At 37.3% G+C, this 27924-nt stretch overlaps 2 protein-coding genes across 2 annotated transcripts; one reads left to right on the top strand and one right to left on the bottom strand.

The window, feature by feature from the left end:
* The first annotated feature begins 4274 nt into the window (after positions 1 to 4274).
* Positions 4275 to 11025, top strand: LOC109056516 (SH2 domain-containing protein 4B-like). Its single transcript, XM_042767810.1, has 8 exons — positions 4275 to 4763; positions 6155 to 6314; positions 6572 to 6725; positions 8180 to 8318; positions 8415 to 8724; positions 8928 to 9055; positions 10181 to 10401; positions 10632 to 11025. The coding sequence occupies exons 1-8, from the start codon at positions 4601 to 4603 to the stop codon at positions 10722 to 10724; spliced, it is 1368 nt and encodes a 455-aa protein (XP_042623744.1). The 5' UTR covers positions 4275 to 4600; the 3' UTR covers positions 10725 to 11025.
* A 3597-nt stretch (positions 11026 to 14622) lies between these two features.
* On the bottom strand, positions 14623 to 27746 carry LOC109110392 (ribosome biogenesis protein BMS1 homolog). Its single transcript, XM_042767807.1, has 23 exons — positions 27544 to 27746; positions 26837 to 27016; positions 26422 to 26612; positions 26197 to 26276; positions 25323 to 25511; positions 25103 to 25245; positions 24885 to 25006; positions 23843 to 24036; positions 23474 to 23613; positions 22745 to 23316; positions 22190 to 22291; positions 21634 to 21788; positions 21432 to 21513; positions 21132 to 21211; positions 20816 to 21022; positions 20176 to 20364; positions 19813 to 19993; positions 19210 to 19268; positions 18949 to 19071; positions 18672 to 18819; positions 17027 to 17202; positions 16774 to 16935; positions 14623 to 15117 (listed from the first exon to the last, which is right to left on the bottom strand). Exons 2-23 carry the CDS (start codon positions 27004 to 27006, stop codon positions 14890 to 14892), a joined length of 3693 nt encoding a protein of 1230 aa, XP_042623741.1. The 5' UTR covers positions 27007 to 27016; positions 27544 to 27746; the 3' UTR covers positions 14623 to 14889.
* Between the last annotated feature and the right edge of the window lie 178 nt (positions 27747 to 27924).

Genomic DNA, 27924 nt, shown 5'->3' with positions numbered 1-27924 from the left:
TGTCCCCATTTTTCAAAATGCTTATAAACCATACAGAATGAGTTTTTTTTTTTTTCCTGTTTCCTGTAAGGGGTAGGGTTAGGTGTAGGGTTGGTGTAGGGCAATAGCACATACAGTTTGTAAAGTATAAAAACCAAAATTCCAATTGAATCAACCAATAAAATATAAAACAAGTCACAAGTTTTACACGATAAGTGTATATATATATATATATATATTTGATGTTTTTTTATTACTTTAAATTTAATCTGTTTTCATAGGTAAACACAAACAAACTCCATAGACAAATAAACAAGCATATGTGTACAACCTTGACTACTGAGACAAAGTGATGTTGAAAAGCCATCTTCTCTAGATGGCTTCTCTACCTCCATCTCATGGGTCACAATCAAAATCGGGCAAATCAATAAATAATAAAATACAACTCACAATCATAAATGTGAAGGGCACTATCACAACCTTCCCAGCAGTCACATAAAATTATATATCAGTGTCACAGTTTCTCTCTTTGTGTTTGGTCTGGAGACGACAGGATCTCCTGTTAAATTTGTGATTACAACAGAGATGGAGCTGTCAATCAACTGAAAACTCTAATTGAATTAATGACATCATATGGCAATTAGTAAATCTAAATAATTGCATAAATGAATGATTGCAGAGAAAATCACTTAAATGAAGGCAATTCAAATACATTAGGCTATTAATGTGACAAATCAGTTAAACGGACCTTACAAAAAGATGCTTTAAAAGTAAATATTGTTATTTAATATCACTGAACGTCCACAAAAATCCTTTTTTACAATCAATTTTGTCAATCTATCCAATGTATACTTTCACACAGATTAATGCGTTATTTTTCATTACATTTTTAAACAAAATATATGTTAATTGCTACGTTTTTCACCTTTGCCCAAATACAGCTTGACAAGCCGCAAATAAAAGTGTCTGTCTATATGCTGGTTTCGCCAAGGCACAGCTGGCGCTGATGACAGACCCTGACAGAGGCTTCCTCAAGAGAATGACCTGCAGGAGGCAAAAGGGGACGCGTCCTCTGAGGTGCCGAAGAGAAAAGCAGCAGGGTTTTTCTGAGACGCCAAAAAACTGATTCACACACTGTGAAATGAAGATTTAGTTTCAGACACTTACTGCCTCCATCATATTATGTAGAAATGAGGAATGTGTGACCTTTGCAGTGTAAATGAGATCTGAATATGGAATTAAAGGCATCAAGCCAAGCACAGTATGACTGCTGCGTATGTGTATTGGATTACCTCTCGTGTCTTCTCTCTTTCTGTATAGGTCAAACTGACATGACATGTCAGCCTGTCTGTGTCACCACTGTCTCTCATTTTCCTCCACTTTCATTTCCGTCTGAGCTGTTCTCATTACCACTCACAGGAAGAGATAGGCTCAGGTCGGTTGGACCAATTCTGGCTGCAGTAATTATGATTTGAGAGGGAAGCAAGGGCACTGACTTACTACTGAAGATGGGTTACACTACCCCACTGTGGTCGCACTGAAAAACAGTGGCCTTTAGTGGACATTGCTGGATACAGCAACCCACAATCCCATAGTTTCACAGCTGTTGTTGTATTTTTTCCCTAGCAGTGGCAGACAGCTGTCAATGCAGATCTCAATCTCCTCTTCTCCATCCTTCACTTTAAGAAGTGACTATTTTTCATGCTCAAGCCTGCATTAAAAATACTCCACGACAGAAAAGATCAAACAAGTTCAGCGTATGTTACTGTGCCGCATTAAATAAACACCAAGTATCAATCTGAATGCAAGATGCACAGCGATCAGATGGAATGAATAATCATTATTTAATGGCCTCGCATGGAAGCGGTCTCCTCCCAGTCCTCTACTGTCTATAAGGGCCAATTTGGTTTGACAGGTCATCAGATGAAGATGAAAAGTGCTCCTGTTTTACTAAGCAACACTGACATAAACATCCAACACACATCTTCGACTGCAGAAGGGATTTTAAAAGCCACTGCTTTCCACATAATGGATGCGAGGCCCTCTCAGGTCGCAAGTCTGCAGGGATGGGCGGAAAGGGAACTAAACATGCAGAGAGCTGGCTGTGTGGTGCGAAAGGCTAAATGACATAATTAGTCTTGATCTTTGCCCAAATTCACCCACCATGAATTAGCTGCGTTAGTGTAAACACTGAGCTTTGGACAGGCATGACAGGGTTTTGTTTTTGATTAATTGTATTTGATAACAAGTCTCACTGTTAGACATGATTATTACATCAGTGGTGTAATTAGCATTTGTGTTGGAGTTCTCCCATGAATGCGGGAGCCTCTTTGACAGGTTTCAGCAGAAAATATTACTGCTGTAGTGTTTTTGAATGTACAATTTCCATAAAACGTTTCAGTTTGATAAATCGCCAAATGCATTAATTTGTTCATTTTCTTTCTTTCTCTTTTTTTCTCATACTTTATTCTGTTTCCCTCACTCTTGTTCTCTGTTCCCTTTGGCTAATAGCGACCAGGATGAATAAGTGACACTAGAATAATAGTCAGGAGAGAGAAGAAGAGTAATTATGAGGTCAATGCAGAACATTAAATGCACCTTGTACAAATCAGGTCCAAAGGGCAGCAAGAGACAAGAGGTGAAGAGGGACATGAAGATGAAAATACTGACGTCAGAAAGACAATTACAATACACAGAACCAGTGATGGGGAAGCTGCTTTGACAATGTTGCATGTCTTGCTACAAACTACTTATTTTTTCAAGCAAATAAATTACAGGACAAACTGCACTTTTGAAGAAGTAGTAAGTTACAAGCTACAAAAAAAAAAAAAAAAATAATAATAAAAAAAATAGCTAATTACACTGAAGCTGAAGGGGGGCAGGGCATATAAAGGTGTAAAGGCTAAATTCTGAGTTTACTTTTTACTGTTTTATTCATTTTGAGGAATACTGAATGTGTTTTTGTGCATGTGAGATGAGTAACTGCATGTTCACATTTAGTCTAGAACTACAGTAACAATCATGTTTACACACACACACACACACACACACACACACACACACACACACACACACACACACACAACGCCTCTGCACTTACTCCCCGATTAGTCTCACCATGGGGACAGAAGAGCTGAAAGTCAATAAATGGGAAAACAAGGTATCTGCGTAAAAAATTGAAAAGTATTGCATTACTTTACTAGTTACTTGAAAAAAAAAAAGTAATCTGATTACTGATTACATTACCACCAACACTGTGTCTTTGACTTTGGAAGTATTCTAGGTTTTTATTTATATTTTGTTTAAATGTATCTTTTCAAGTTTGCTACAGTACATTTTAAACGAAAATACTATTTCCAAATTTCACATTTAATTCAATGCGTTACTTGCCGATTTGTAACTGTTTGTGAAATTTACTAGCAATTTCTAAGTGAATTTTTTTTCTATATCAATTTTATTCAGTGTATTTCACAAAGATCCACCCACTTGGGAGATTTATGGTCTCACACACTGACGGGGGCAGTATCTTTTTAAATATATAACAATCAAAAGACATAATGATCTGACACAATCAGAGCAGTATTTATCTAGCACAAAAATAATAAGGTTGCCAATCAGGCTGACATCATTAGATAGCATGTGAACAGATACATGTATATTAAACGTACCCAAAAAAAACTAGAAAATGAGACCTCATAAATTATACTTCAAACCAATAATTATACGGCAAACCAAAGTCCCTTTAAGGCCATTATTTTCTTCTCAAGGACTACCTGGTGTCCAGGGTTAAAAGAGGGGTGTGTGGGTGGGTTAACACCATCTGCTAGTGCAGAGCTATGGTAATATGAGTCACAGATGTAAGATTACACCATGAAAAGGTAGGGAGAAAGGGACAGCTCAGATAACATGCCCATACTCACACACACATACTGTATATACCAACTCATCTCAAATATTCATGTTGCATCCATAATTACATATAAATTCTTTTTTCGTAATAGTATGTCTGTTTCGTAATTTGACCTCACTGAATAATTGTTTGCATATTGTTGATATCAATCTGCCATGTTAGGTTAATTGTTTAGAAATACAGGTGTAGACTAGAGAAAACTATACAAGTAAATTCATCAAAAATTATATCCATAGATATTTTGATCTGCAAAGGAGCTGGAAAAAAAAAAAACTGTCACACACAGGTAGCCGTGTCAGACACACCTGGTCTGTAGGGTCACTGCAGGAGACAGATAGAGGGGGGAGAGGGTGAAATTAAACCCCATAAAGGATCTAAACGCAAGAACAAAACATCATTGCAGCATGCGAGAAGTGGAGAGAAAGAGACCCTACTTGGGTCAAGATTAAAGGAAGGGATGCAGTTGTAATCAACACTTGTTGAACAGAGAGGTATATAAAATAGAGGGTTAAAGGAAGGGCTCACAGTTATATGACACCCTCTAAACGAGCTTCAAATCACTTGTGCATTACATACTGGACACACCTTGGGCCTTTCTCAGCCAGTGAAGACTGATCTTGAGAGACAGACACACTTGGGCTTGCAGTCTGTGGTGACTACAGACAAAGGTCAAAGGAGTCGAGAGAGACATATACCTGGCAGGCTGTCAGGATGATGCAGCAGATTCTTCAGGATATGTATATAGAGCCTGAGCTGTTGTCTGAACTCAACGAAGAGCAGAAACAGATCCTCTTCTATAAGATTCGGGAGGAGCAGGTGCGGCGCTGGAACGAGAGGGAGAGAAGAGACCCCAGCCATGCTTTGAAAAAAAAGAGTGAGTCCAGGGTTCATTTTGTACCTTTATTTGACGAGTTATACAAATTAAACATGAATGTGTTTATTTAAGTGGTTATAAGAAGTATTTTGACATTTAAACCAAGTGACATTTATAAAAGAAAGATAACTCAAGCACACTTTTTCAAACCAAACTTTGAATTTATTATGCAATGAATGATTACGCGTACATTTTTTCCCATAATGTTATGTCTGTTACTGTAATTCTTTGCACATATACACTACCATTCAAAAGTTTGGGTTCAGTCCACCAAGACTGCATTTATTTGATCAAAATTGAAGTTTATTACAAAATATTAAAAATAATACTGTTTTATATTTTTATATTTTATCAAATGATGGCTAATTTATCATGTGATGGCAAAACAAAAAAAATTTGATCAGCCATTACTCTTCAGTGTCACATGGTCCTTCAGAATTAATTTTAATATGCTGATTTAATTTCGTATGATTAGCAATTCTAAAAACATTTGTGCTGTTTAATATTTTTGTGGGGACCGTGATACATTTTTTCAGTATTCTTTGATGGATAGAAAGGTCAAAAGAACAGCATTTATTTGAAACAGAAATATTTTGTTTCTGTCACATTAGATCAGTTTAATGCATCCTTGCTGAATACAAATATTAATTTATTTTGATCATCATGAGAAATATTGTAAGTAATTATAGTAAATATTTTAAAGGTTAATTTTATTCTGTCCTTTAAAGTAGTTAAGTTATTAATAATTTAAAAAATTCAATGAAATAGACAATGAATTCTTCATAGTTTGTGTTGTGAAGTTAAAGTGTGTAATTTTGTTCCATTAGCATCAGTGCAGAAATAATGATTGTTTTAAAACAGGATTGAAAACTTACCAATCTTCCCTTGTTTTGACAAACAGTTCCATCTCAAACTCCATCTCAAACAGAACCAATGTTGCTGTGTAGGGATGGCTCATATGCTGAAAGACAGCATTGTGCTGAAAGCACCACAGTAGTAACACTTTTACAGTTTTGCAGTTGTCTCTGCATAATAAGAGGGATAGGAGAAAGTATATCTATAAAACATCCCACTTCAACTTTAAGGCAGTGGCGCAAATGAACAAGATTAGGTTTAAATCATATTGCAAGCGCAATCTTCCTGCATCAAATTGCGTCACTGATTTTGTGTGCTGACAGTTAATGTCCCCTTGTTTTCAAAAGTTCTTACATTATCTCATTCAGTTGTCATGTTACTGCAGCATTCAAAGGATTCCAGTAGGATAATCTCTTCCAGCTTTGTCGTGCCGTCTGTGTTATTTTGTCTTTATCTTATCTGAATACGGTCTGATGGGTCTGGAAAGTGGAAGAAAGATGTTGTTTTCATATTTGCTGTTTGCTGTCTCTTCCCAGGCGACCGCAGAGGCATTCAGTTGCTTCTGGGCTCAGATGGAGAGGTGTGGGTTTGGGCAATGGGGGAGGCCCCGGGGGACAAGCTCTTTGAAAACATTGTGGAAGAACTGATGGAGGAGAGAGCAAGGAAGCAGGCCCAGCAAGAGGCACAGGAACTCCGGTGAGAGAACCATGGGACAGGGTCAAGCGATGGGAGCAGTGGGACAGTAAAGGCCCCGATATACTCAAAACGAAGTTCTTTTTCATTCTTCGTTTAGGGGTAAATTGAAAGATGGTAAATTTGATTGGGGTAGATTGACAGATGTGATTGAGCTAAAAATTGAGAGAGGGGGTTGGTGGGGTGGGTGTCAGGGTAATAATGATAGAAGTGTAGGGAGATGGAAATTGTATCACTCAACCCCTGCTGAATTTCCTGAGGCGTGTGAAGGAGGCAGAGATTGAAAAGAAGTTTCGAGATGCCATGGCAAAGGAAAAGGCTCGGTTCGTGGCAGAAAAATGGAAGGAGGAGACAGATGACAGAAAGGCAGCCAAGCAGGAAGAAGAGGAAGATCGCATTAGAGAGGAACTGAAGGTGGGATTGGCTGGAGTATGTTCCTTTGAGTAAAAACAAAAACACAGAATATTTTATGCATCTATTGAAAGGGTAACACTTCTAAACAAAACATCAAATACAGTGTCATGCCTCGTGTCCCCTCAGATATAAAAGCCAAGTGGATTTTGAAGGACACTTGTCCTCATTAAAAAGTTTTACAAATTAAGACATGAATAGTGCTTTTGAAAAATGTTGAAAAATAATTTTGTATACTCACATTTCTAAAAACCTTTGCTTGAGGCTAAATCCACTCATCAATTATAAGACATCTGCCTAACTGGCCAGTGCAGCATAAGTAAAACAACAACAAAAAATGAGAGTACATACACTACAACTACAACAATAAAGCAAATTTGTACTTGTAATAAAATAAACGTTAACTGAAATAAAATATGATTAAATTAAATAGCATATAAAAATGCTTGAACTTATTTTATTTCAGCTAGTTGCCAAACAACAATTCTTATTTTTGTTTAGTTTAACTTGATTTCTAAAACCTAAACTTAAATAAAAATCAATAATAAAAAACAAATGATAAAATATGTAAACAAATTAAAAAATAATAATAATAATTACAAAAACACAACATAATTACTGAAACTTTATCTAAAATTAAAATGGATTAATAATGAATAAATAAAACTATATAAACAAATTAAAAAAATAATAATAATAATTACAAAAACACAACATAATTACTAAAACTTTATCTAAAATTAAAACGGATTAATAATGAATAAATAAAACTATATAAACAAATTAAAAAAATAATAATAATTACAAAAACACAACATAATTACTAAAACTTTATCTAAAATAAAAACGGATTAATAAAAATAAAAACTAATTTGTAAATTAATAAAAATGATAACAGTATCTCAATTCTACTAAAATAACAATGGTTGGTCTTAACATACTAAGCATCACTAATTTATTTTTTTTCATGGGTGACTGTTACTAATTGTAACTACTTTTAAAGCACCCTTTATAATAATTGCATAACCCCCTAAAAAATAGCATAACAATTGTGATCTCAGAGGCTCAGTTGTGGCAAAAGATCCAATAGTTAAGGGTCCTTGCATTTATTCTTCAACCAGGCCTTTAATCATAGTCTCATAATAGAGATTGAGGTTAATTAAGCTTAATTACTGTGTTTCATTTTCTGAGAATGAATTATTTAAAAGTTGGCAACCTCTCAGAATGTAGATAGTGATCTCTGAGACCCAAGGCCAACACTGGAATGCCTGGTCTATAATAGAGTTGAAAGGACTGATGTTTGGGTTAATGACATTGTCCAACAAATTAATCATTTGTATTCACATCTTAATGACACCAAAAATAAAAAAATTAAAAATAAAAAACTGAAGCAAGCTGGGGTGAAACTTCTTTGCCTCTTTGTTAGTAAGGGCTGATTCTTTCTCCTTTATTCACAGAAATGTGAGGAGGAAGAGAGACAGCGAGGTGAGGAAGAAATCCGCCAAACGGAGGAGAGGAGAGCAAAGGAGCTGTACATCTCTCTGAAGCAGGAGGAAAAGAGGAGCAAGAGAGATGACAAAGAATGGCAGGAACAATGTGAGAGAATAAATGGAATTGGGAAAAAATGGGTAGTTTGGCTGTTCTAAAACAAAGTAGCTTATTTCTATTCACATTCCTCTCCGCTTCACACAGTGCGACGCTCCAAGGCTGCGGATGAGGAGATGAAGTGCAAAGCACAACAGGCTAGAGAAGAATATAAGCGCCAGTCTCTGCGGGGCATCGAGAAGGGCCTGGTGGCTGGACTCAGCAGCCTGTTCCATAAGACGCACCCGAAAGGATCGAGTCACAACCGAAGGCACAGCGCGGTCACTGAACATCTGACCCCTCCAGCTGAGGCCACCCATTCACCTGCAGCTAGTTCTGGTCAACTTACCTCAGGCCATTACAGGCGCAGACAACACCGACGTTACAACAGTCCAGTCACACAGTCACTCACAGAATGGTAAAATCAATAATCAAATCAATAATAAATGATCTCGACCATAACCCATTTATTTTTTTGCCAGTGTGATATTGTTTTATGGAACAATAAGTTAATATTATAGTAAATTACATACTCTGGACTGAAATGCCAGAATAAAATGAAACAAATAATGAAAGATTTTAATGCCAACTATCACAATACTTTCTTTCATTTCCTTTCAGCCCAGTTTGGATTCGTCCACCCAGACCGAACTCTTGTGAGTCCATTTTCCGCTGGTTTAAAGAGGAGCAGAGACCAAGACGAGCGGGATATGAACGAAGTAGCAACACCATCGCACCCTGGTTCCATGGTAAAGACAGTTAGAACATTCCTAAGGCCCTTTCACAGCTCACATCAGGCTTAAATACAAGCATCATGATGTGACCTCCACACAAGAAGTAGACAGTGTCATGAAAGGGTGATTTCATGAGATTGCAAACTAACATTAACACGAACACAATAAACTATGAAAGCAAAGGACGCATCACACGGGGGTTGGCATTCTGCTGAGTAAAATGATAAAGAGCAGGCAAAAGCATGCACATCTATCTCAACTGGGTGCTTGACTAAGAAACAAGTGGAAAAATATTTTAAATGTAAAGTCGGCAACACCAAAGCTCCAAAAAGTATCAAAAAAAAAAAAAAACTGTCGATTTTTTTAAAGAAATTAATTCTTTTATTCCACAAGGACACATTAAATTGATTAAAAAAATCATAAATAATAATAATAATAATAGATGAAAGAGGCAAAATCGTGTATGAATAATTACAAGCAAGGTGGAAAGCAAGAAAAAGGTTGGAAAAGACTGCAAAAGATCGCGAAGATTGCAAAGACACATCATAAAAAACTGTCTGTTAACCATTGGCTGCACTGCAAAAGGTCAGTGGCAAACAGGGTCAAATTGTTTGGACTTCAAGTAACACATTACAACGCTTGACCGGCGCTAGGGTATCGCTGACACTGCAATCCAAAGAGTTCAGTGCATTGGGGCAATGTTGACAGGGGTCACATAAAACAGCCTCTGATGTATTTTTTAAAAATTGACTCAGAAGTCACAGTTTAGTGGAAACAAGTAGTAGTTTAGTGGTTGCAATGAAGGAAAGACATTGATTAAATCCAAAAAATAATAATGAAAGAGACAGAGAGGAAAAAAGAGGCAGACAGAAAAACTCAATAATTCACCACTTGTACCAGGATATGGCCTCTGATTGGACAATGATAAGATTAACGACCATTTGAGTGATGCTATTCGACCAGGAAACACGAGAGCGCTGCCAGCGTCACACTAAGATCAGAGCACAACACCTGCACTTCCAGCTGCACTCTCACTCAATCTCTCTCCATATCTGCCTCTTCCTGTCTGTCACTGTGCCTCGTCCCGTCTCCGGCTCTCCATCTGTCTTTCTCACTGTCACCCATCTCCTGCCTCTGCAGGAATAATATCACGGCAAGAGTCAGAGGCTTTGCTAGCAAATGCGGCAGATGGCTGTTTCTTGGTCAGAGTGAGTGAACGGATCTGGGGCTACACGCTGTCCTACCGGACCACCTCAGGCTTTAAGCACTTCCTCATCGACGCATCATGTGATTATTACAGCTTCCTAGGTGTAGACCAGAACCGTCACGCCACCTTAGCTGACCTCATTGACTTCCATAAGGTAAGTTGGAACTTCTTCTGTTTACAGAATAGTACTGTTGTCGTAGGGTGACTGACAAACATGCTCAGGGGGTGCCTGCAGACCCCATGGGGTATGAGGAACATAGATGTGGCGAGCACACCTGTCCTTCCATCTGCGTGTTTGATGCAGAGAATTGAGAGTGTTGCTAATGCTCGGTTGTCTCAGGACTGATGTTGGTTTTGTTGGCTGATGGTCTGCTTTTCCTGCAGGAGGAAGTGATCACCATGTCTGGAGGAGAACTACTCCAGGACCCCTGCAGGCCGAGAAGCTCAACAGCTGACTATGGAGGGCTTTTTCAGTGATGGTTTCCCTTGTTGTGAATCTCAATTTGGCTACCATATCTCTTGCCTTCACATCCTTCAACAGCACGGCACAGCTTTTATTTGTAGTCTGCCAAGCTTCTTCTGTCAAATGTAAATAAACACTTTTTACTTGCAATAATTTCCTTGGCAGGTTTAAATGTGGGTGATAAAAAAGATATGATAATATTACACTTTAAGCATGCAGAATTAATTTAGACTCCAACGGGAGAATACAGGCAATGGGATATGATGTAACACCCTAAGCCTTCTGTTTTAAATCAATAATAAATTATGATTTTAAAATACCAACACTACAAATCTTGCACCTATGCACTTATTTGTTCCTGCTGGAAAATCAAGCTTAAGCTGGTAGTGTTTGGGAACATGCTAGAAGGTATAAACTAAAGTAGCTCATCTCAGACCAGCCACATCAGAATGTCAGAATGCGAGTCCAAATAGCTGATAAAAACATCACAGTACACAGTACCACACGACTCCAGTCCATCAATTAATGCTTTGTGAAGTGAAAAGCTGTTTGTCCTTAATCCATCATTAAGGACAAAGTACCTTAGTCCAATTAGTCCATCCCCTGTTGTCCTCTCACATCAAAATGCACTGACATTTAAAACTTTTTTGGACTGTTTTCGCTTGTAAATAGTGCTTGACCTGTGCATATTTCACTCCTGATCCAGACGAGATTACTTTTTCAATGGAGAAAGCAATATTATGGAAAAAATACTATTTTAGATGATAGCATCAGTTTTATGTTAAAAACACCTTAATGAGTTTATTACAAACACGCAGCTTTTCACTTCACGAGACTTACTCACGTGGATTACTGTGATGTTTTTATCAGCTGTTTAGACTATCATTCTGATGGCACCCATTCACTGCAAAGGATTCCTTGGTGAGCAAGTGATGCAATCCTAAATTTCTCCAAATCTGTGCCAATGAAAAAAAAAAAAGAAAACTAACAAACTCATCCACATTTGGATGGCCTGGGGGTGAGTTAATGCTCATTTTTGGGTGAACTATTCCTTTAAGCAAGTGTTTTGGTTTTGTTTTTTTTCGGGTAGGCAGATCTTCTGTCTGGCAAAAATATAAGTTAATCAAATGGATACATTGGTTTGCAAGTTGCAACTAAAAATTATATGTCTGTGCATATTCAAGTGTAGTGTGACCACCTCACCCCCATAATTTTCCAGCCTACACAAGTGTCTATGATTCCGCATGTCCCTGAGCACAAACAGTTACCTCTGTGACTTCCTGCACCCTAACACAGAGGCGTAAAGGGGGATTGGGTTTCTGTGAAGTGCATGGCTGACCTTGCAAATCTGCACATTGTTCAAGAGGAAGGAGCGCTTTCAGCTAGCAGCAGCGACAAAGACCTGACAAACAAAGTGTAGAGTGGAGTAGAGGTGCAGGGTGACAGACAGAGAAACTGTTATGAAAAATCATGGTAAAGGCCATTTCAGTTTACCCATATACTGTATTTCCAGTCAAGGAGGTGTTTTTCTGATGGCCATTAGCGATTGATAAGACTGTTGGGGAATGAAAAATTAGATACTTATTGATATACCAGGCAGCCGATGACAATCATAAAAAAGTAACAAAGCCATTAGCCTGGACACAAAGGGTTCCAGTCAAATGCCAGCCAATGTAACATGACACCGACATGCATTAAGCTGACCTTAAACTGATCTTCTCAGCACCTGCTTTATAATATTAGAAAAAAATACAATAAAAACTTCTGCAGTTACAACAGTTGCAGGGCATGTGGCCAAAAGTCATGAAAGTGCATTGCAAAACTGAGATAGTTCATGAGAAGTGGAACCAACAACCTTCTGCCAACCTTCTGCCGTCACTTGCTAAGGAAAGCACAAAACGTATTGCTACTATTTGGGGAAAAAAGCTTTTTTTTTTTTTTTTTTTTGTCATGATTTGAAGATCATATGAGCCCAGTTTCTTGTAGGAGTAGCACAAAAGGTGATAACCAGGTGATGCTTGTTCTCAAATTGCTCAGGTACCCTTACAATATGTTATCAATAGTGAACCTTTACTTTGATTAGATACACTGAAAAGACAGCAGTTTGCAATAAAATTCAATATGATGGCGAGACAAAATGGGCGACCTTGGGAAAAATTAGTATATCTAGATCAACAAAAGAAAAGCAATAAAAAGATACTTAAGCTGTTAGAGTTTGATTGGCATGCAGTTTTCAGACCCACTACAATCAGCTTTCCTTCAACAGTAATGGGTTACCATACAAGCCCAGCCAGAAACAACGGAACAAGAACCACCAACAACCCTTAATAACACAGTTACCTTTTAGTTTACGAAAATGGACCAGGGTGTCTGAATACAGTGATGTTTACAAGGTTTGTACAAAGAGGAACCAATGACTGAATTTACCAGAGTGCAGTGTTATTTTAGTAATATTTATACTGTATAATATATTGTTATAGTATATTTATAAATATTTGTATTTTTAGTTTACTTTTTATAAATATGATGTGCTTTTGTCATTTTGATTAGTTCTTGTTTTTTTTATGTAGTTAATTTTATTTATTTATTTTTGTCATTTTAGTCTGTGAAATTCTCTGTACATATTATTACAGAGATTCTGATTATAGACATATTTAACACTATTTTCCCAGTGTTTTCGGTGCAGTTGTTCACAGAGACTGTCATTATTTCAATTAATTCTCCCATGACAGTCTATTATTACAATATAATCTATTTCAGCTAAACCCGTCCTAAACAGAATAGTTGATATGTCAAAGGTCTGGCTGGTTTGCATGACTACCCACGAGCTGATTCAAGCAAAAGACTTCTGAAGAACAAAACAGTGCTGGTAATTGCTACTGTTTGGAGATGGTGCACGACAGACATGCATCATGTAGTCCCCAGAGACTCTTGGTTGTGCAGGACACTCTCAGTGATGTTTACTTCCTCTAAAGACACTGAAACACCTCACATGCTTAATTACCACCATCAATAAATTGCTATCACACATATGGAGACACTCCCCCACACTATTAAACATCTGTCCATACAATCCCTGATGCTGACATATTGCAGTTCAGTTGCTATTCTTAGGTTTTCCATCAACCTGCCATTTTGCTCTGTGAGGAAAAACCACAACATATATTCTGGAAAGTGCTCAGCAGCAGGCACCGGATTACGTCTGATTCGATAGCTCACCACCGCACAAAAAATTCACTCCAACTTGGTAATAAGCCCTAAAAAAAACAGGGCTGTTTCTTAAAATAGCAGGGTCCAGGACAAAATTTAAGTGCTAATGTGTAGGCTATAATAGAGAACGCTAGTGGGCGCCTCCAGCCCCTGCTCAAGAATTAATTACAAGCCAATACCACTGAAGGCTGACCCCACCCCTTTATCTGACAACAAATGCCATTTCCTTCCCGTTTTACTAATCTCACATCAGTTTTTATTAAAAACACAAAATAAGTATAAGCAGTTTCACGTGACTGGAGGAAACAGCAGTAAGAAATGGCTATATATACTTTTTTGATGCATTATGGATGGATTTGGTTGGAGTTTACAAAAAGGTTCAATTTATTAACATTAGTGAATGCCATAGTAAAATTAACAATGAACAATCATTTTAACGTATTTTTAATGCAGGTTAATTTATACACATATGTGGTAATATATTTTAACAAGTTGTACAAATTAACATTTCTTAATCTATTATAAATAAACAGGAATCAATGAACAATTTTGATATTTATGAATTAATCTTCTACATTAATCAATATTGTAAAAATACTCAATACATAAACTAATATTAACAAATTGAACCTTATTGTAAATCATTAGCATACAGGGGTTTTTTTATTTTATTTTTTTTATAGAAAATCATTTGAGATTCACTAAACGTTAACCAGGCAGTTTTATTGTTCTTGTTTCTAGGGAGATTGTATCTTCTAAAAACCTCAGCAAAACCAGGGTAAAAAAAAAAAAAAAAACCTCCGGGGACTGCTGTGGTGTCATCATCTCGACTCTTGAGCCAGCTCAGAAACAGCAGCCGGTGTGGGAATTGAATTATGGCGCATTTCAAACAGTCCAACTAGGAGCCTAACAGACACTGATCCGATTGGCCTGGAGTTATAGATGAACAGAATCAGGTGTGAGGTAGACTCAATTGTCCTTGGATGCTCCCTTCAGGCTGGATTTGAGTTTCTTCTTCTCTTTCTGTCCCATTGCACGGTAAGTCTTCTTTCTCTCTTCTTTCATCCTCTTCTGCCTTTCTGCCTCCTGTTTCTCTTTCTGCTTCAGGAATTCTTTGTGCTTGGCATGCTGTTCTGCTCTCGCCTTCTTATTCTTGTATGCATAGACTGAGCTCAGAGCATCAAGCAATGCCGCCACCTGGTGGAAAAGGTTGAGAGGTCATATTTATTAGCCAGACATGAGACCTGGGTGGCCTCCGAAAATACCTTGAAACTTAAAAATCAAATCACTTAACAATATATGATCTTCACTGAATTAGAAAACAAAATATTAAACCAAGTTTTTCCTTTTTTCTCTCAATATCTTACTTTTTAACCACAGACTTGCATTATTACAGTAGACTTGAACAGCAAAATAATGCATTGTTTATCTTTTTGATCTTTCATTCAAAAAATTCACAAAATTCTAACATTTCATTGAAGTAAAGCAATTGAAAGTGGGGGGGGGAACTCACATTATGGAATAAATGTTTTTCTCCAATGCATGTTGGCCACAATTATTGGCACCCCTAGAAATTCTTATGCGTAAAATACCTTTGAAGTATATTCCCATTCATATTTAAAACTTTTAGCACACCAGGGTGACAAGGAACATGAAATTGTCCAGCTATGACTTCCTGTACCGCAGGATTATAAATATGAGGAACTCAAAGGCTAAATTCCCTTAAAACATCCATCATAAGGAGTAAACCCAAAGAATATAGTTCTAATGTGCAGAAAAAGATTTTTGAGCTACACAAAACATAAAGTGGCTGAAAAAAATAGCTAAAGCATTGAATATCCCAATAACACAATATCGCAATACTGCACTATTGATGAGCAAACCGCAGAGGAATGTGCAATTTTTGCGTGTTTTCTTTTTTCGTGAGGTTATGCCCTTCTCCTTTACACTTTGTGCACGTGTACTGAATATTAAAATAAGTTAGTAATGACAAAAATGTGTACCATGCTCTATAGATTTCCACTTAACAAGCCTAAACAGACAGAAAATGCGAGAGAGATCGACTGAGCGTGTGCAATTACCTTGCATCTGTCCTTCAGGCAGAGTCACATATATTTGTGAAAATAGGTTATCATGTCCAAGGAAAGTGAAATCTCTAAAATAGAAATCTCTATTGAGCTACTCAAAAATTCTTCTACACTTTCTTGATGTTATAACACTGTATGAAAAACTTGTTTTTGTTGAATTTTTTTAATTATTTTTGGATGAACACTTTCTTTGCTGGTTAATCGACCATGATCCTCACAAAAAGACAAGAAGGACTGATAGAGTGTGAGAATGACCAAAGAATTGGAGAGTTATGGGCTCTTAACCTTGAGGTCCTTTGAGCAATTTGTCCAAATAATTACTGTATTGTAACTGAATAAAACCTTTTAGTTTTAAGAATGAATACACCAATCTCTAAAGGAATGATTAAAAAAGTCTTGCTGATTAAATGACGATTATGATTAAAAACTCTTTATTACTTTTTCATGTCAATGCCTTGCACATCTTGGAACAAAGTGTGGGAGAAAAAAATTGATTAAAAATGTAGCCCCCTGTGTCATCTTTCAGAAAGGAGGATTTCAAAGTGGATTGGTACAGAAATTGCCCAGCAAGCCGTCTTGGTATTTGCCAGGGACACGGATTAAAGAAATATGATATTTCTCACTCTGGAGGCTTCCTTGGTGGATTAACTTTAGACTAATAGTGAATATTAAAACCGTCTTTGTGTAATGACAGTAAAAAAGCTCACTGGCATTACAAAGGCATGACATATGTAAAACAGAGATGGACAAGTCCGACAGCACTCACCTTTTTCTCATGGGGCTCTCGTACAACAGCCGGTCTCTGCAGGTCCCGCGGGGTTTTGCCTTTGGCCTGCATCTGTTTGGGTTTGTTCTTGAAGGGGAGGGCCTTTTGCAGCTCTTTGGGGATGTGGAGGGGGTTGAAGTGTCGAACTTGCCTCACAACCGGCTGTAGGGATTCAAAGACAGAGTGGACAATGAAAAGGACAACAGTGAACAATAAGTAACTGGTGACTCAACTTTTCTGAAAGAGGGCTTACCTTGTACAGTGAGTCCTGGTTTGGTTTGTTGCGGATTCCCAGGTCGTGTTTTAGCTGTCCAAGGGTCCTCATACCTGCCCATGTTTCCTTCTGTCCAACCGGCATCAGTAGAGATGTCACTGGATTATACAGCTGAGGAACCGAGGCCGGATACCAGGAACGCAGGAACACAATATCTACAGAGAAACATTTATTTAAAATTTAGGGCTGCAATATTTAAAAAAAAAAAAGAATATATTATATATATATATATATAAATTTAAAAATAAAAATAAAAATATTGTGTTTGTGATTTGAACTGCAAATGTGATAAAGATTTAACATCTTAAATTGCTGGTGCAATTAGTTAAAAGAACCCAAATCAGTATGTAGTCACTGGACCAGTGAATTTCCTAAACTCCAAACAGGATTTCTGGTCCACTTTTTCCTCATTTCCTTTTTATTTTTTCTCCCTACATGGATAACCTTATTGAGCAAGGATGCATTAATTTGATCAAAAGTGACATTAAAGATTTTCATAATGTGACAAAAGATATCAATTAAGAATAAATGCTGTTCTTTTGAACTTTCTATTTAATCAAAAAATCCTGAAAAATATGTATCAAGGTTTCCACAATAATATTAAGCAACACAACTGTTTAACTGGAGCCATGAATGCTGAAAATTCAGTTTTGCCATCAATGGAATAAATGTAATATTAAAATATAAAACGGTTATATTAAAATGTAAATATATTTCACAATATTATTGTGATATTACACAATATTATAATTTTACTATATTTTCTATCAAATAAATGCAGCCTTGGTGATCAAAAACATTTTTTTAAAAAATCTTACTAACTTTTGAACGAGAGTGTACAGAAAGGTTTATTATATTATTTTAGTATAATGGTAAATTAGTATTGTTACTATTGATAATAAAAAATAATAATAATAATAAACTGTTGTTATTATAATAAACTGTTGTTCATATGACTGTCAATGAGTATTAGTAGTAGCAGTGGTAGTAAACATAAAAATGATATATATAGAAAAACATTTCTGTTTCATTGCAAATGCAGTGAAATTGGATTTGTATAACAATTTGTAGTTACCAAAATGTTTGAAATTATGCAAACAGTGAGTGTTTTGCTTGTGCTTGAATAAAGCTATTTGTAGCCTAATACAGAAAGCAGAGTGATGGACCTTCCCTTTGAAACACATAGTGAAAGCATGCACATATTTTGATTAAATCGCAGCCTTTTGCGGTTTAATAACCGCACAAGCCAATAACATGATTCTGATTTATTATTCCGATTAATTTCGCAGCCCTAATATAAACAATCATCATCTAATAAAAGATGCAGTAGGCCTAATAAGCCTCAAAAACGCAAACTGCCTCACTGCAAGATTTTCCACATGCCTGTCTCTCCAGAGAGGAGCATAATCAGCAAATAAAACCCCTCCATTTTAACAAGGTGGTTGCTTATGTACAATGGAGATTCTTGGGAGTCATTACATTTGCAGAGTTTTCTGATAAATAAAGCACACTGAACTCCCTAAGCACATCTCATTGTATAAAGTTAATAACTAATAAATAAATACTGTGGTAAAAAACTGCAGCAACCAAAATATTTATAAATAGAAAAACTAGTTTGACTCACCACTCATCAGTAGTCTGTCCTCAAACGTGGCTCTGAAGGCGCCCGGCGGGGTCCGCAAAGCTTTCTTTATCTGCCCTTTAATGCCACTGACTGTGCGGATGGACGCACCCTCAAACTTTGCAACCTCCAAGACGGTGTTAAACATTCCTTGGAGTTAAAAAAAGAAAAAAAAAAAAAGAAAGAAATTTATAAGCAAAGATGAGCGGGTCGAATTATTCCGAGAGAGCACGAGGTGTGTGCTGTGCTGTTACGCTCCTGACTCTGCAGGACTCCCTACCTGGATAAAGCTGGTGTTCTTGAAGATTTTATAAGGGTATCCAATCAGTTTGAGCTTCTTCACAATTGTAACTGATTTGTCCAGGTCCAGAACCACTCCTGTGGCTGCGATGCGGAAACTGGCCTGAGGGGAAATAAGATAGGCTGAGTCCAAGAAAAAAAGAGAATCCTTTCATCTGGCTGTGGTTGTCTGGACTGGGGACTCGGACTGAAGCTGTGACCCAGGCTACTCCTGTGCTCTCATCATATGTTGGTTTCTTACCTTAATACCTCCGACCGTCTGCACAGCCAGGAAGCCTGTACCCTGGGGTGTTATAGGCCCTGTACAAGAGTAGAAAAAGAAAGAGTGGAGTGTGCATAAGATGACAATAAAGAGAATTCTAGTAGAACTTCACAACTAATCAAATAAACTGACAGTCAAAAAGCTTGTGCCGAACTGCTCAAGTATTTCCACGTTGTTCATTTCTGTGTTTTGATACTGCTAAATGATTCACATGTTGTTTTAGATGTTTGACCTACATAAAGAATATGGCATGAAGTTGCCATAGACAAAAAAAGTACCATTATGGATGCACCAATATTGAAACTCCTATGTGTTTTTTTTGGGCTCCTTTATGATTCCTTTATGATTAAAGATTTAAGTTAAAAAAATAGTTTTAAATGATGCAAGTCAATTTTAGGCATCACAACATTTTGTATAGTATGAAAATGGGCATTCATTTTTACATTTACTAAAGATTACATTACACAGTGTCATTACATTCATATCCTTGTTTTAAATATTAACTTTAACTGAGGATTAGATGACTGCAAATGCAATTTGAATGTAAAAATAGGGAAAATGCCGGGGAGGTCTGTCTCTCACCCCAGATGGTGGCACCGCAGTGCATGTGTTCAGGTGTGTATTTGAGTAGGCGGTGACGTCCGTTATGGTCCTCGATGTAGTAGAGGGGGATGGTCTGAAAGCGCCTCCAGCCCAAAGACAGGATGAGAGGGTCGCGGGTTTTCAAGATACGATTGTGCCAGCGGTGTTTCTTCAGACGCATCTGTGCAGAGGAGATAAAGAAAGGACTTGAATGTTTTACCCAGTCCAGCCTTGTAATGGCATTTGGTTTGGCATTAAATCAGGTGCCCTTCACTTTATTCAAAAGGTTATCAACTACCCTAGAAGTTGTAAAATATGCAATTGTCCGATATGAATAAGTCAAATAAGTCCCTTTAGACTTACCTGCAAGTAGCCAACATTGCCCTCACTAGGGCCCAGTCCGCCAAGGATGATGGGATAGTGGGGGTCAAAGTTGGTGACAAACTCACAAGGTAAAGCAGGGATCTCCACACGCACGTACATGCCTGGCCTGAAGCCCTCATATTGAACACGAATTTCATCATCTACATCTTCGAACTCTTGCCTGTTCAGCTACAGAAAAACAATCAGCATGAAATGAAAATTATGTTATTATTTATTCACCCTCACATCGTTCCAAACCAGTATGGCTTTCTTTTTTGTGTGAAAGAAGTAAAAGAAGATATTTTGATAAACATTTCAGCTGTTTTTGACCATACGATGAAAGTCACTGGGGTTATAAAAAAAAAAACACACACACACAAAAAAAAAAACATCACTTTATAGACAAAAAACTGGGACATTTTACAAAATATCTTCTTTTGTATTTCACAGAAACAAAATAAAAGCATACAGGACTGTACCATTGCTTAAATCTAATTAGATATATAAATATAAATAAATGAATTTAAAATTGAATGCTTTAGGCTAATTTCAGTTAGTACAGGGGGAAAACAAAGCTTTACACATATCCTTGCTCTCCTCTACAAGGAGGCTGATCATGTCTCAAAATTTGACCTCTGACCTCAGCCTGTTTCTGCATCTCCTCCTTCAGGTCATCAAAGTATGTGGCGTCACCATCATCATATTGTGCATCGAACCTCTCCTTCAGCCGCCTCTTCTTCTCCAAACGTTTGTTCTTTTGAACTTCATCATCGTCAAGTTTCACTTGGGGAGCCTCCTCCTCTTCATCATCATCATCATCACCATTTATTTCATCATCATTCCCTCCCTGTGTTTAAATAACAATAAGTAATAAATAAAAAAGCACCATAAAATTTTGTCAGATGCAAATCAGATGATAATGCTAGAAAAACTTTTTTTTTTTTTTTTTTTTTTACCTCAGCTTGGTCTTTATTCCCAGTCTTCGCTTTGTGAACCTGTCCTGTTTCCAAATCTTCAAAATCTCCATAGAGTTCTTCTAGAAAGGCAAAAGGGAGGAAATACACTATATAATATAGATGTACCACAATTTCAGTGGTCAATATCCAGCCAGTGAAATTTTCGGTCGTTTAAACCAAATCTAACATGGGCAAAAACAATAATATGCTACTGAACACATTTCATTGTTTGACCACTGACCAATTACCAGAATACCGGTACTGGGTAACACCTACATCTGGTGCATTTCGTTTTCTTACCATCTTCCTTAAGCAGTGTTGCAGCATCTTTATCCTCCTCCCATTTTCCAGTAACAAAACAGTCCCTGATAGAGGCTAGCATCTAAGAAAAAGACAGTTTGTAAGAAAATGCAAAGGACAAAGACAACAAATGGCATATTTATATGCATTATGCTAATACATGTACATGTATATGCAAGTGCGTTTTTACACTGCATCTCACCTCCTCCTGATCCCAGTCATGGCTGTTGTCTGGCTGAAAGCGAGAGCAGTCCATCGCATCTGCTCGTACTTTCTTACTCTTCTCTGGTCGATTGACTTTAAATAAACCACCCAACTCTTCTTCATCATTAGAATCATCCTCTTCTTTCTCCGCCACTGATGAAAATACATATAGCAGATGCATTATAGCCCAGAGATTTATGTGCCTTATTTCTTTACAATGAATACATTTAATATGTCAATCCCTATTGCCTCCCTGTGTAAATAATAAGCATTAAATAAAAAATGTAGTAAATAAATAAAATATGGCTTCAGATTCAGAAGACTTGATATAATGCACACAGGTCATGCGGACTAATATTACAGTGTTTTTAACCCTTTCTTGCAGCTTGACAGACATCACTTATTCATTATGTGGAAAAGGACTGACTGAAGAGTCTTCAAAATTTCTAAAGTTTTGTTTTCACTAAAGAAATAAAAGCATACAGGTTGGAATGACATGACAGTGAGTAAATAAGATTTTAATTTTGGAATGAAATCGAGGTTCAGAGACTCACCTGTGCCGTACACTAGCTTGCGCAGGTTTGGGGCTGCAAGCTGATGTCTTAAATACGCCTCTGTTGCTTTCTGGGCCAAATCTTCCTTCCACCGTAGTGCTCCTCAATATAAACACACACACAAACACACATTCAACATATTCAGAAGGGGCTTTCAGAGCAGTAAAATTCTATAATAATAATAAAAGAGCACTAAGAAGAGCATGGGGAGAATCAGTATGAATAAAATGCAGTTTATGGGATCATTTAAAGGATAGGAAACACAAAACAATCTACCTTATAATTGCCAAAACTGAATTCAATGAAATAACATTAATTCAAAACAAATAAAAAAAACTGATAACATTGGGAGTATTTGGGAGAATATAACTGTTTACAGTTTCTGAACTAATTGCATTTTTAATATTAATTAATAATTATTTTTTAATTGATAACTGATATTATTAATGAAATGTGTTAATTAATTGATATTATTCATAAAATTAGGCACCAAATTATGTCCGTTTTGAACTTCTGAGCTGAACATTCAGAAATTGTGAATCAAAGAAAAAGTACCTGCGGTTTCATAACCCATCTCTGCATCATCTGTGTCTATATTTTCTTCCTCTGGATGCTTGGAGGACATCTTTGATTTTACAGTCCCATCTCCGTCTTCATCCGTATCAGAATCTTCTTCTTCATCCTCATCATCGTCCTCTGAGCAGAGACCAGAATCTGGACCCGAGCTTTTTTTTGCAGGCTCCCCTTCTTCCATTTCCTCATTTTCTTCATTCTCCTCCTCCTCTTCACTTTCATCTTCTTCACTTTCATCTTCTTCACTCTTTTCCAGCTCATCATCACTATCAGCAAATGCAGGCATCTCCATTGGTACCTCACACTTCTGTTTCTTCACAGGAGGAGCTGCTGTCTCAGCTGCTGTCTTATCGTGCTTTTTTAGTGTTGTCACCCCCTCTTCATCCTCATCCTCTTCGTCATCTTCTTCCTCATCCTCTTCTTCATCGCTCTCTTGCTCACCATCACCGTCATCATCATCATCATCATCATCATCTTCATCAGCAAAAACAGCTCTCCTCCTCTCTCTCTGTGCTCTCTCATCCCATTCCCGGCTTTCCATAGGGTTCTGCTTCCTGACGATTAATACAGAGAACATCAAACAAGTGCTTAAGTAAAAAGCCAAATGTGTTTTCGTTATCAATCTTTGATGTCATTTCTGGGTGCTCAGGTACTGGGGCCATCCTTGTATAAATTACAACAATATTATCAGAGTTGTTCAGCAAAACTTACTCGTTTTCCTGCACCTCCTCTGGTGTCAGTGCAGCAGTTCCTGTGAACAGTGACACTTTGCTGGCAGCCATTTTTGCATCCAAAGTGGCTTGTGTTCCAATAAGAGACTGAACGAGTTCAGTGGTGGGCCGCACCTCCTCCTGGGACAGATATTTCTCACACCATTAAAACACTTAATATCCATCAGATCACAAATCGTCTTTAAACCTCAAGGTCATATTCACTGATGGAACCAAATTGAGTGTAAAAAGTGTTATTACTTGGTGTAATAAGCTGTGACTGCAGTGTAAACTGCAGAGATTATTGCGTCTAGTATTAAATGCACTGTAGGTAATGGTCATGGGGGACGTGCTGACACTTAAATCTGACCTGCTGCTGGCTGCCATGTCCACTGGGCATATCGATGTAGACGGCGTCCTTATCATACACCAATCCCCCTACACCGGCCATGGGGGCGTACAATAACCGTTCCTTAACATTCAGCGCTCTCTTCTTAATCACCTCCGGTAGAGGGCAGGGGTCCGGGAGGAAGCTAACATCCGCCACAGAGAAGTCGCCCACACCTATAGAGGGAGTTATATCGCAGTTAACAGTAGTTCTAAGCAATATAATCATGCATAGTTAGCACAGCAAAATAAATACACTAACGTTCAAAACATTTTGAAGTCTCATATGCTCAACAAAGCTGCATTTAGTTGATCAAAAATACAGTAAAAACAGTTATAAAATATTATGACAATTTAAACTGTTTTCTATTTTATTGTATATTAATATGTAATGTATTCTTGTGATGGAATAGCTGACTTTTTAGCAGCCATTACTACAGGCTTCAGCGTCACATAATCCTTCAGAAATCATTCTAAAATGTTGATTTGGTGCTCAAGAAACATTTCTTCTTCTTATATTATTATTAATGTGCTGCCTAATACTTTTGCGGAAACTGTGATTTTTTTCCCCAGGATTCTTTAAGTAATAGAATGAAAAAAAAAAAAGGTTTCCATAGTCAATATGTTGTTGCTGACATGAAAAGCAGAGTGTTCAATCAAACTTTTTGGTCCACATTCATCTGTCAATACAAGAAGACAACATGGACATGTTGTGTGACTTGCCCTCATCCTTACAAATAATGGACAAAACGTAAAAGAAAAAAAAAAATCAATCAACACAGATTACATTAAATTCAGGTTCTCTTGCAGCAAATATTTTTGCACTTACAATAGTGTATTTTATGCAGCAAATTATTAGCTGACAAGAATTAAAATTGTCCAAATTCAGTTTTGTTAAAAAAAGAAAATACTGGGTTGCCACATGAACAAAGTAAAATCTGGTTCCTGAAGCAAAACCTGTTGACAAAAAAAAAAAAAACACTGAATATCTATAAAGAATTTTGCAAACCTAAATTACATCTTACCAGGAATGTGGACCTGACATTTATTCTTCAAGAATGTCCCACGTAGGTAGCCGTACAGAGATACAGTTCTGTCACATTTGGGATTTAACCTAATATCCTCAGGATCAGTAAGATCTTCCATACTGTCCAGGAAAAAAAAAATCAAATAATTGCCATTTATAAAAGGCAACATACACTTACAAAGATCATAAATAATAGAAAGACTTAAGTACACTCACCGGTCAGCCACCACATAAGGGTGAGAAGTCCTCCAAACAAGAGGTCTGAACTTCATGACTGAGATGAACCGCCCAAGATTTTTAACTTCCTGTGTCTGGTACTCTCCATACACCATTCCAGACAGGTAAAAGAGCTTGGCACCCTGCAAGACTTTTATGTTGAGACACTAGACAGTCCAGTTTAAAGATAGGTCAGTTATATATCAGGCTGCTGACATACCTGGTAAACTTCAGTCCAGAAGCGGTGTTTGAGGCGTTTTTTTGTCTTGCTGAGTGTCTTGTTGTTCTTAAAAGTGTCCAGATGTGTGAGGACCCCCATGACTCGAGGGAAGCCATGAACTTGGCAAATGTTCAGGAACTCAAAGGTCTCCATTTCAAAGCCAAAACTTGCATCTATCAGCATCAGAACCTAAAAAAGTCAAAATATCATGCCTAATTGCGATTCTTTTCTATAGCCACTGTATAATACATTAAAATTGAAACCAATCATTTTAAATTGTAATAACACTTATGGATTGCTGCATGACTTTAAAGGGGTCATATTATGTTGCTAAAAATAGAACAATATTTTGTGCATTTGGTGTAATGAATGTAATGAACAAACAACAAGCACTACTCTACACTGCTGAAAACTCGCGTTTGAATCATCAGTGGCAATTTTTTTAAATATGAAAGCATACTTACAGGCTGTGAGTCAAAACAGCCTGCATTGTAGGCTACTCTCCCAGGTCCAGGAAACAGTCCTCCGTAAAATGTGTCGCACACACTCAAATATTTGTGTTGAACTGTTCTAAAGCGAGAATCAAAGTTATGCCTTCTTTCTTTGCGTGAAGATTTAGGTGCCGTTATGCAATTCTTCCCACATTGTGAAGTAGAGGGGTGTTTAAACGAGGCATTTTAGGAGGGTGTGGACAAGTCTTAACTTTTATAAAGAATATGTCTTTGGGTTTGAGACTTTAGTCTTTGCAACTTTAGGGATCTTATCTATTCCCCAACAGCTTGGAACACTCCAAAGAGAAAGGAAAACTTGAAATCACATCATATGACCCCTTTAATCTTGGACAGTTTTGCAGATGATGCAGGCCTGCACTCACCAAGTCAGCCACCTTTGCCAAATCAATCATGCTGTTGATGTCATTGTTGCACTCAATAAAGGTCAGGCGGCGTTTCTTTCCTGAAAACATTAGAAACAACAAGAAACCAAGTCACCACAAATGTGACATTTGTTTTTGACATGTGACACCCAAGACGGATGTTAATAACAGGTGTAAATGAAAACTATTAGTCATAAGTCTTGCATTAAGTATTACAAAACTGACCAGAGACTATAGTCACAGGTCCACAGATGTCAGAAAGTTTCTGTCGTGTATAGTTTTTGATCAGGCATCGAATGAGGGTGCTTTTGCCCACTTTTGGAGGTCCCATCACCACTACAACAACAGGTGGGGGCTCCAGAGGGGTCCGATCTACCAGAGGAATATGATGTTTCTTCGTTTTAATATCCTGTGTCCTACAAAACAATGTTAAAAAAGACATTAAAAAGCAATGAAACAACATCTAATTTTCTTTATAAAAAATTGCAATGCAAAAGCACAAAGTACATGACAGCAGAGATACACACGAGCAGACCATATGAATAATCTGAAAACTGTTTTACTCATAAATAGGATAAATTGATGTAAGAGAAAACAGTGGAGGATGGGTAATGTTAAATAAAGCTGTCTGAGCACTGACCTGTGGAAGGTTTTTGCCATGCGCACAGCTGACTGGACGCTAAACGCTCGTGGGTTCCTCTTGCGCTCATCCCGCTCTGGTTCAGTGCCCTGCTCCTTCTTTCTGTTCTTCTTATCTGCTTTGGGCCCACTGTGCTTGTGCTGGTGCCGCTTCTGTTCTTTCTTCTCCATCTTTGCTTTTCTGAGTCCAGAAAATAAGACAGCATATCAACAACGATCTTTGACCTCACAGAATGATGTAGGTGTCCCCCACTCAGGAACTGATTCATTTTAGTAGAAAACCTGGCAAGAGTTAACTTATAGGGTGACAGCTACTGTTTTTTACTTTGTATATTATTTTTGCATCAAAGTCTGACAAGTCATGATGACAAACAATACCCATTTAACAACCAGCATCAGTGTGACATTACTTCCTAAGCATTCCAAAAACAAAACGCTTGTAAATATTAAACTAACTTAACTGCCTTTAAAAACAGAACAAACCACTCGTTATATCATGTTTATTTAGAGTCACACACACTGGAAAGTTTTAAAAATCAATCAGTTTAAGTAAACATGCATGAACAACGTAGAGAACTTACTTGTTATTTAACATAATTGAATTTCAGGTATTTTGCGTTCGAATGATTCAAGAATAAATGCGCCTTTGTCTTTAAATAACTATTAATACAGCCGCTGTGTAGTTTAAGCATTAACATAGAGGCTTACCTTTTGTGGTTGCAGTTTATTTAAATCCGATGCACATATGATTTCAGAATTGAAGATGTTAATTCATGTTTTCATATCACACCAGTACAATGTGAGTCTATCCACGGTTTACTCTACACGTGTGTTGCACTTCCGGTTAGAGGCGGAAGTGGTTACGTTCGACAGTGTCTGTAGTGTTTAACAGGAGCGTGAACTGAACGATCCGTGTCACACGTTCCGCACACATACCACTTTGTCTGTTTTTAACATATACGTTGTTGATGATTTTATCGTAGTAAAACCGAATGTTAAGCAAGTTGTTAAGCAACAGAAAACCAATCATAAACTCTTTAAATATGCATGCGTTGTTTGAGGTAAAGTGGCAGGAAGGTGGCGGGAATG

This window comes from Cyprinus carpio, chromosome A12 (assembly GCF_018340385.1).
Source record: "Cyprinus carpio isolate SPL01 chromosome A12, ASM1834038v1, whole genome shotgun sequence".
NCBI lineage: Eukaryota > Metazoa > Chordata > Actinopteri > Cypriniformes > Cyprinidae > Cyprinus > Cyprinus carpio.
This window is presented reverse-complemented; position numbering and strand designations above follow the sequence as displayed.

Excerpts from the sequence above, each read along its gene's own strand:
- LOC109056516 (XM_042767810.1), top strand. The coding sequence starts at position 4,601 with ATGATGCAGCAGATTCTTCAGGATATGTATATAGAGCCTGAGCTGTTG. Across the intron at positions 6,315-6,571 it reads CAAGAGGCACAGGAACTCCG|GCGTGTGAAGGAGGCAGAGA; the intron begins GTGAGAGAACCA and ends GAATTTCCTGAG. Across the intron at positions 8,725-8,927 it reads ACACAGTCACTCACAGAATG|CCCAGTTTGGATTCGTCCAC; the intron begins GTAAAATCAATA and ends ATTTCCTTTCAG.
- LOC109110392 (XM_042767807.1), bottom strand. The coding sequence starts at position 27,006 with ATGGAGAAGAAAGAACAGAAGCGGCACCAGCACAAGCACAGTGGGCCC. Across the intron at positions 24,037-24,884 it reads ATGTCAGGTCCACATTCCTG|GTGTGGGCGACTTCTCTGTG; the intron begins GTAAGATGTAAT and ends CTCCCTCTATAG. Across the intron at positions 23,614-23,842 it reads GACATGGCAGCCAGCAGCAG|GAGGAGGTGCGGCCCACCAC; the intron begins GTCAGATTTAAG and ends TATCTGTCCCAG.